This window comes from Clinocottus analis, unplaced genomic scaffold (assembly GCF_023055335.1).
Source record: "Clinocottus analis isolate CAN_PGR_092001 unplaced genomic scaffold, fCliAna1.0.p SCAF_1, whole genome shotgun sequence".
Classification (NCBI taxonomy): Eukaryota; Metazoa; Chordata; class Actinopteri; order Perciformes; family Cottidae; genus Clinocottus; species Clinocottus analis.
In genome coordinates this window covers 13,346,317-13,356,316 of record NW_027175820.1, presented here as the reverse complement: position 1 = coordinate 13,356,316, position 10,000 = coordinate 13,346,317, and the positions used below count along the sequence as shown (strand labels likewise).

The 10,000-nt window shown below is 39.5% G+C and overlaps 1 protein-coding gene across 1 annotated transcript in view; it reads right to left on the bottom strand.

Moving 5' to 3' along the window:
• fes (FES proto-oncogene, tyrosine kinase) overlaps positions 1 to 10,000 on the bottom strand; it is a 14,458-nt gene that overhangs the window by 2,519 nt on the left and 1,939 nt on the right. Inside the window, exons 2-15 of the mRNA XM_068574685.1 lie at positions 8,950 to 9,123; positions 7,775 to 7,871; positions 7,446 to 7,629; positions 7,063 to 7,200; positions 6,864 to 6,983; positions 6,573 to 6,695; positions 4,842 to 5,031; positions 4,102 to 4,182; positions 3,111 to 3,320; positions 2,634 to 2,756; positions 2,401 to 2,454; positions 1,032 to 1,150; positions 850 to 944; positions 573 to 696 (exon numbers count right to left, since the gene is read on the bottom strand). Of these exons, the coding sequence (XP_068430786.1) occupies positions 573 to 696; positions 850 to 944; positions 1,032 to 1,150; positions 2,401 to 2,454; positions 2,634 to 2,756; positions 3,111 to 3,320; positions 4,102 to 4,182; positions 4,842 to 5,031; positions 6,573 to 6,695; positions 6,864 to 6,983; positions 7,063 to 7,200; positions 7,446 to 7,629; positions 7,775 to 7,871; positions 8,950 to 9,123 (1,832 nt within the window). The remainder of the gene's footprint in view (positions 1 to 572; positions 697 to 849; positions 945 to 1,031; positions 1,151 to 2,400; positions 2,455 to 2,633; positions 2,757 to 3,110; positions 3,321 to 4,101; positions 4,183 to 4,841; positions 5,032 to 6,572; positions 6,696 to 6,863; positions 6,984 to 7,062; positions 7,201 to 7,445; positions 7,630 to 7,774; positions 7,872 to 8,949; positions 9,124 to 10,000) is intronic.

Genomic DNA, 10,000 nt, shown 5'->3' with positions numbered 1-10,000 from the left:
CCAGGCTAACTTAATCAAAAGTAGTGGGTGGAAACAACCGGTCCAATCTGGTAACATGCTAGTTGGTGAGCTGCTGAGCCAATCGGTATCGGCTGGACCAGCACTAGTTAGTCACAGCCTCTCTATTTGTATGTTTTGTTTCCTACCCCTGATATTTGGTTTATCATAGCACAGCACTTGTGGAATTGTATTCCAACTGTGGAGATTAAATCAAAACGAAATGCACAAATGGCAAACTACAAAGTTACAATCGCTTCCTCCATCCCTTTAAAGGTCAGCGAGTCAAGGTTATTGAATAATGGCAGGAAATTCATCAAAATTGAACCATGCGAAAGATATGGATTAATTTTTAATGGGTGGGGATCTTTGGTGCTGCTCTGAATCTCTTCACCTACAGACACCAAGTCCAACCCCATAACATTTGATTTAAATGGTCAAATCCTTGATGTTTGTCTTAAATGAGAAGCCCTGTTCTTAATTTAATGATTAGGACTATACATTGTATTTGTATAAAATATTATATAAACTAATGTAATATTGTAAATATTGATTTTTTTTTTTGATTGACCAACCTGTGAATGCACTTCTTGCTCTCCAGGAACGCCATGCCAGACGCTACATCTCCTGTCATTTTGATCAACATTTTAGGCTTCAGACTGTGACCCTCATGCCGTAAGAAGGAGAGAAAATCCCCACCTTATGAAATGTACACACACACACACACACACACAGAAAGAGTGATGATGGAAGGAGAACAGCGGGGGAGCAATAATGGTAAAATAAAGCTTGAAGCTGTTGGGTGAACATGCTGAGAGATATAACGGTAGAGTCTCACAGGATCATATTCACCTTGAACGAGCTCCATGATGATGTAGATGGGCTGTTTCTGAGTGCACACGCCTATCAGCTTCACAATGTGAGGATGGTCGTACTGCTTTAAGATCCTGGACAGCAGAGGGGAGGAAGAGTGTGTGTGTGTGTGTGTGTGTGTGTGTGTGTGTGTGTGTGTGTGTGTGTGTGTGTACACTAACCTGGCTTCCATCAGGAACTTACTCTTGTGCTCTGGGGCCAGGTTCTCCTTACAGGACTTCACCGCCACAGGAGTGTTATCAGAGCGTAAACGACCACTGTACACTTCTCCAAAGTTACCCTACGAACACCAACATGACTTATAATCTTATCAACACTCTTTTCTAAAACACTAGGGACATAACTAATCCAAAGTTAGGAGTGATAAACTCTGTGCCTTTGTATTCACCTTGCACAGCAGCTATATTCTCGTGATGTAACACAAATTTCACACAAAAACACATCTTGTCAGGCTTCAAATAATGTATTTGTCTCGGATAAGCCAGATGAAAACCAAAGTGAGGAGCGACTGGCAGCTTAGGTTTTGAGGTGTGTTTGAGATGAGATGGAGAGACAGTTTAAACCTGGCAGCTCCTGAAGAGGTTAGATGATGCAATAGCCGTTATATCAGAACAGGAGAGTATTGCTTCTTTGAGAAAAGAGCAAAGAACGGTAGGCAACTGAAGAACTTTCACAATAAAAATTAAGTTTTGTTCCTGGTTTCTGTGTGAGTTTGATTTGCAGATGGTTCTTTCAATCACCTGGCAAGTATTTTTTTCAACGAGCCTGTCCTTTGCCACACAATGTCCGATTACGGTTCTGAAATTGTTCTGTGCAACAAACCATTTGAAAACATGGCAGGAAAATCAAGGAGAGTTTACAGAAAGGTTCATTGATTGCTGTAACTGTTCCTCCTGTCCATACGAGCCGTGAACAGACCCCTTCTTAAAGGGATTTCAGTGATTTCATGAGTGATGAGGAAGTAAATCTACAGTCCTCCTTCTGTGTAACCACCTCCAAAGTCCAGCTAATATGAGACTTCAGCAGTCTGGATTACATTGATCAAGTGGATATCTTCCACAGTTACACACATCTGTATTTCCGAGGACAGTGTTGCTGAGCCACAGCAGAGTGAAAGAAACACAAAGTAGGAAGTTTGTACTTAAGACAGTAACTTTGGAAGATGAAAACTTTATTTGACTAATTCACCCTGATGAGGCCTCGTATTAGCTTTACATTCACTGACAATGACATTTCAGATGTGATCTTTTTGCTCCCAAACTGGAAAAGAGAAACCATTACAACGAACTATACAACCCTGTAAATGTCCATGTGGGCGTACAAGTATTAATTTAAGACATGCTTGATGAAATGTGAAATTATAGTGGCAATCATACTGATTGATCGGCCGAATTATGTCAACTCACAGGAGTGTTTTTATAGAGATATGTGACTCAGAGACAGACAGACACATACTCACAGCTAACCCTATTTCTGTGTGTGACAAAAAGTAATAAATAAATAAACAGTTTTTGCTTTTTTTTTACCTACCCGTCCAATCAGGGGTCCCAAGATAATATCATCATGTTCCAGGACCCACTTGTCCTAATGGGGTTATAAATGAACAATAAGGGATGCAGTAATACTGTTTTAAACTGTGAGACCAGAAAGAAAGGAGAGAACAGAAAAGGGAAAATTTGAAGGCAAGATCATGAGAGAGAAAGTTTATGCGAGATGTGAGTTTATCTGCACTTTGATATGTTTGAATTGTGTTACAGCAGTACCTTCAGAACAGGTTTCTTTAGCATAATGCTCGACTTCTTGGTGATGTGTTGTCGTGAGGATAGCAGATGATGGATCAGCAGCGGGATACTGGGGAAGCTTTCTCCATCCAAGCGAAACAGATTCTACAGATGGAAAGTCCCATCCAGAAATTAATTGATGTGCAAACATACAGGGGGGAGAAAAACTTGATGATATAATGAACAAACCATATTTAACAAAATAGCCTTCGATTTCATGTTTTCATTCTAATCATCTAAACTTCAGCTTAATTTTCAGGAAATGACATTAACACATGTTCATAGTCTTCACTTATGAAATAAATTTAGGAAGGAAACGATACATATCATTCTTGATAATTCAAAAATTGCACATTCAAAAATATATGATGTAAAACACAAAAGAAACACATAATGTCTTATGTAAGATGTCCTTCTACAACTCTCTGCAAAAGTGTTTTGCTCTATTGATTAACTTACATCCGTGCTCTGAATGAGGAAATGCTTGCAGGATCCTTCCGACTGCACAGAGAGCACATAACCCTGTTTCTCTTGACTCTTCCTCACCAAGAAGTCTCCATCATTCGTCAGCAGTTGCAGGACCTCCAGCCTGGGAATGGCTCCGTGGTACCAGTCCTGCTGCCCCAGAGGACGATCCACCTCCTGCACCAGGGTGAGGGCCGACAGCACCTGGAGGCACGAAGTGAGAACAGCAGAATCTTTAACGCATACATGAATAATGAAACAATACGAAGTGATGGTGGATGGATTTGAGGGGGATTCTGCATATAATATAGGGAGTTACTTCAAAGAAGAGTCTGTAATACTTGAAAGTCTAACTGCGCCACCTTCTATGCCTTCGGGGAACCACAGTTTTGGGAGTTGGAGAGCAAGAAGTAGTTCATTTAAAGAAAAACAACAAATAATTCATGCATGAAGTCCAGCGTATTACAGACACTCGACTGAATGAACACGGCCTTTTCCTATTGAGGTTTTGTGTGCAGCCCAGCTGGGCCACGTTTTGTCAGCGATGACAAAACGATGAAATATAAACTGGCTTTTAGGTCAGGCAGAGTTTCTAAAGTAGTGACTTGACCGACAAAGCTGACCTTGTTAAGTCCAAATGTGCTTTCAGGAGTACGAGCCCCAAAGAAAGAGCATGTCCCTGAGTGAATTGCAGCAGTGGATACACTTTCTCCAAAACATGATAAATTGATTGTTGTGTGGAAAAAAGTTGGAGTTTATAAAAACACACTGCAGTTAAAGCATAGAGCAGGCAGGTGGAAGAGGGAGAAGAGGGAATGCCTTTCAACTGTAACACGTGTCCTTCCTTTTAAAGTGTCCTTCAACAGTATACTGAGAAACAGATTGTTCATTGTACAATGCAATGCCAAACAGCTAACTTGTACTCTTTTTTTTGATTGTTCTGTGTAATTATTGTTAGTTGACTGTAATTCAGTGTTTAACCTACTTCACATTTGGGTTTAAACAGGCCACTCAGATTGTTTATGAACCCGTCCATGAGGAGTTTGGAGGGATTTGAGCTTTGGTGCTGAAAAAAGAAAAGATCCAGAACACATCATCTTGGTCAGTAAATAATAAAATAACTGGCAAAAAACATCTAGAAAGACTTGCAAGGCTATTATATCATTATCTTGTATGACATATATTTGTAAGGGTCAGCTACAGAGTAGGTTGACAGTAAAACAAGCGTGGACTCAAGTCACAAAGGTTATTTTCACAAAATTGGTGACTTAGAACTCAACTTGACAAAATCAAACAAGACTTAAAGTTACATTTTACTTTTAAACAGCCATGCTTTGAGCTACATGCTAATGTCAGCTTGTTATGACAGCTCACTGTTCAAAATGACACGTTTAGTAATCGGGCTTTAAGCAGGTATATTACAACCAAGTTCAACATATTAGTTTAACGTGTCAACACGCTTACGTTTGCTAATTAGCTAAAAACACAAAGTTGTGTAGGTAACCAAAATATTGACCAATGATGGTGGTGCTCGATAAAAAGTATCATTTGGGGAACATGAATATCTGTACAAAACTTCTTGGTAATGCATCTAATATTTTTTCCTAAAACCCAAAACAGTTGCTCGAGGAAAAGTCACTGGGTCACTAAAGTCAGACGTACGTCGTACCCTTTTTAAAGTTAAGGTGCTAAAAGACCAGAAGGACCCTGGCAGAGAGAACATACATTGCTTGAGTTGGACGAAACGGTGTCTAGGTCCAGCTTCAGAGCAGAGGAAGGTTCTTTGGAGCCCAGATGGTCCAGTGCCTCTTTCAGAAGAAGCCTCTGAACCTCCAGCTTGGCTCTTCCACCCTGGGACAGAGCCACCTGCTGCCGGCACTCCTCCATCGCATGTCTCTTGCTGAAATGGTATACTCTGTATGAAGCAGAGAGCAGCAGTACGTCAGCAAGTCAGTGTGAACAAAACAAAGGGTTGCATGAATATAAAACAAAGGGTTGTATAGGTATAAAACAAAGGGTTGCATAGGTATAAAACAACACAAATGTTGCAAATAGACAGCACAAGACCACACAGACATCATTAAGAAGTTTGCCTGTGCAGGTTACAGAAGCTCTTTTGCATTCAGTAACAATCTCTGGCCACAGTTTAGTCAGCCTTTGTCGTGGATTGTTGGCATGCAAGACCAGTAAATCTTAAAATGGCCCAAGAGTGAGGTGAAGCAAGCCTGCTATAAAACAAATGCTGATATAGCTACAGTAATAAACATACGGTTCAAGAGAACAGGAATGGCGGGAGCATTAACCTGCTGGAGGCCCTCAGGGGAACAACTTGCTGGTGCACTCCCACCTCAACCTCCCTTCCTGTGTGTTGCACGAGTACCCTGTCGGCTCCCAAGCTCCCATTAAGTACAGCGCACTTTATTGCTTGGCAGCTCCATTATTTGCCCTGAGACCCAGAAACCAACAAGTACTGCCATGCAAACATACTAGGTGTTCAGAGAGTCAGATAATTTGAGGTAATTTGGTTAAAGTTGAATTATTATTGATTATTTGTTTAACAGGAACTTAATCTGCAACTATTTGGGTGATAATTACTTGTGCAGTAATTTTTTAATCCAAACATTTTTCTTTGTTATATATATATATATATATATATATATATATATATATATATATATATATATATATATATATATATATATATATATATATATATATATATATGTATTTATACATATATATACATATATATGTATTTATACATATCTATATCTATCTATATAGATATAGATATAGATATATGTGAGTGAGTGAGTGTGTGTGTAATTTTAAACTGAATATATATAAATAAACCTTTGACTATTTTTTGGGCCTTGTTTTGTGATGTTGAGTAGGACTCAGTCTTCAACTTCCCTAGGTTAACAGATCTCAGCTACACAACAGATCCTCAGCTACACAACAGATCCTCAGCTACACAAGGTCACACTAAGTCAACCTCATGTCACTAATGATTTACAAAATGTTTCTTCAAAATACAGATCAAATGGCAGCATAACCTCCACTTACTTCAACAACTGTTAAAATACCACATAAAAAATACATTTAAAAAACACATCGTTTCCCTCCAGGAGCTTTTAATGACTGGATCACTCCTACAGGCTGTACACCTTTAACACCTTCTGACAGCATCATCAACCAAGACAAGACTCTGACCATATCCCTGTTTTATAATTCATAAGGCACTCAAAACCCCATGAGGACACACTCGTTATTAACTATTGCCCTGCCAAGAGCACACTGAAGTCTCCCGATGGGAAGGACTGCACACAGAGGCAAACTTCAGTATAATTGTCATCACGGCTCCCAAATGTCATGTGTTTTTATTTTGAAACCTCCTCTGTGACCTCTAAATACAACATGAGAGACTATTTCTGCTTCTGTCTGTGGGCCGGTCACCTCTGGCCCTTCTTGACACCCTCACACTCTGCTTCCAGCTCCAGCTCCAGCTGTTCGACTGCAGTCTGCTGGGAGCCCAGAGTCCGAGCTAGAGCCAGCAGCTCCTCCTCCAGTGCAGTCAGTCTAGAAGAAGGAGAAATAACACAAGGGAAGGAAGCAATTGATGTAAAAACTGTCAAGGGAAATAAGAGGAAAAAATACAGGGAGTTTTAGTAGGAGGAAGTAGTTTAGACTCTAAAAAAGGAAATTAGTTGTTAGTCATCTGTGTGAGAGGGTGTTAGTTGTTCTTACTTGTGCTGGACCGGCTCCAGCGTGAGGTCGTTCAGTTCAATCTCTCTGGGATTGAGCTGCTCAGTGTCCTCCAGCAGACTACAATCAAATTCTGCACACGCAGGAGTCTCCCCTACAGAGCTGTAAACACAAACACACAGTGTCCTTGCTCTGCTTTCATGACTACATTGATGACATCTGAAATGTTGACTCAGTGTACCGGTTCTGTTGGATGAAACTCTCGTATTCTCTGTGAGGATCGATGGCCGTTATAGCAGAAGAAATCTCCCTGTGGATCCGTACCACTTCATGATGAAGGAAAGTGGAGATGTCGAAATACTCCTGCAGGATCTCTTTTCTGGTTCAGAGGTCAGAGATGCCACATGAAAACAGAATAATACAAAGTCAGTTTTCCAAGGAATATTTTTTGCCAGATTCCAAACCACATGTGCAGTACATTACATGTTTCCAAAGAACAACACAAGAATATGCAGATTGTTTTTTATGTCAGTACTATAAAAATCTACTTTGAGAGACTTGCCTGCGATTAACAGTCCTTCACAATAAACACGCAAACACACTGTGAAGTAGATGTAATCTTACAGTATGAGCACCATTTCCTGCTGCAGGGTCTGCAGTGCACTGAGCAGGGCGGGCTGGATCTGACTGTAGTGGTGCTGATGGTAAACTTGGGCCGCTCGCACAGACAGCACATACTCGTTATGCAACTCGTAGAGTTTCATTGAAACCTTTACATAACGCTCCTTAGCCTTGTCTCGCTCTTTATCTACGCAAACACACACACACACACACACACACACACACACACACACGATAACACATTATGACATGAAGGAAATTCCATTTTAGATTTACACAAGAATCAGTGTGAAACTGAATCTGCTCAGAAAAGAAAGTTCCTGTATGTGCACCTTTATTGGCCTCATAGTACTTCCTCTTAGCCTGGGCTGCATCTCTCGCTGCCTGTCTGTAGCTGCTCTTCAGCCTCTCCAGCTCTGCCTGGGTCACCTGAAGCAGCACACAGAAACACAGACAGATGGAAAACATTTGGTGCGAGGCTGGGCTTTAATCACAGAAGCTACTAAATGTGTGTGATTGAAAGTCAACGAGTGGGCACTGTACACGACATAGGAAGTGATGCATTTTGCGGCAGAGGAACATTTTGCGGCAGAGAAACAACAAAGGTGCGAAAGAAGACGGATGAGGAAACTATCTGATCTTTGTTGAGCTGCCAGTGCCAACACTTCAAACCTCCAATTGATAGAATAACATGTCTGTCGTTATTTTTCAGTCAAAATCATGACATAAGATCTCTATGCAACACAGTTATTCACACACAACCAAACTGGTTTTCTGCACAATAAAGTAAGAAAATTAAAATAAACAAACCGCCTGCCAGACGGCCAAACTGCGACCTAATATGGATCACTGGAAATGAACACATCATTTCCCTGATGTAATTGGGTAATAAAAAATGTGTGGAGCAGCCAACAGTTTGAGATTGCATCAAAGAGGCATTCACACACACTGTTTCCAGTCTATTGAACCTCATGCTATTCAACGGATGTCTATTTATAATGCTGCGACTGCAATGCTCATGTGCTTGTCAAGATGACATCTACAAATAGATTTTAAAACAACAACTTCAGCCAACACATAATGGTCGTTTTATATGTTTGGACCAGGTAGTGAAATGATGATAAAACATTGAACTCAACGTGTCACTTTAAAAGTCCAACAGTGGTTGCAAAATATAAGTATTCGCAACAACTGGGACATGAATGATGATTTGTAAGTTTATCATCACTGAAAATGCAAAGAATAGGTGTATGTATGTATGTATGTATGTATGTATGTATGTATGTATGTATGTATGTATGTATGTATGTATTTTGTTGGGAGAAAACGCCACCTGTTGCACATACCATAACGAAAATCATTGCATTTTAGGATTTAGGATTAGGATTTACACTTGGTTTAGTTAATGTAGTGAAAGTGATTGTGTGTGTGCAGGTAAGTGTGTGTGTGTGTGTGTGTGTGTGTGGGTGTGTGTGTGTGTGTGTTTGTGTGTGTATTCCTCAGCCACCTTGCTGAGCTCCTGCCTCAGCAGGTTCCACTGCTCTGCGTAGGTTTTGCGGAGCTGTTGTTTGTCTCTGATGAGCAGCGTCAGTTTGCTGATGGGACCATCGAGCAGATCCTCAGAGCGCTTCTTCATCACCTGACTGAGGAAGTCCATCTGAGAGACCAGGACTCCCCACGACTGACAGACAAGGGACAAAGGTCAGAGCGACAGGTCATTCAGACCCAAGAACAACAGTCCTCCACATGTTTTCCTCTCCGTTTGCATGCGGATTTGTTTGCTAATCTTTAAAAATGTTAATGAAAGTCGGACTATTGGCTGTAAACTAATTAGTGTCTTTCAACATGTTTTTTTTAACATGTATAGAGCCAACAAGTGCTGTTTTTTTTAATCACTCACTCTTCAAAACTCCTGAACTGTGAGGTGCAGAATTAAAATAGTCGTTTTACTGTCCAAACTCATTCTCCACCATTTAGTTTTTTTAAAATTTGTTAAGCAAAAACTCTTTGTCTATACTTCTCTAATGAATGTGACACAATTCATTGTAGACATTTGTCAAACCCAGAAAACCTCTAAACAATGCTTCCTGTAAAGGTTGCATTTATAAGCATAACTTATTTTCAATAATTTAAGGAAGCATTAGGCAATTGCAACCAGATTTAGGATACATTCTGAGCAAATAACAAAACTTTTGCAATAGCTACTGTCTACAACTTTGACATTTCCCTAGTAAGCAGCACTACAGCAACATATTACAAATACTGGCTGTATCCAACTTATTGTTGATCAGTCAGACATCCTAAATATATTGTGAATCCCCCAAAAAATGCAGATTAAAAAATAAATAAATAAATAAATATATATATACACGTATATATGTATATATATATATATACACGTATATATATATATACACGTATATATATATATATACACGTATATATATATATACACGTATATATATATATATACATACGTATATATATATATATATATATATATATATATATATACGTATATATATATATATATATATATATATATACATACGTATATA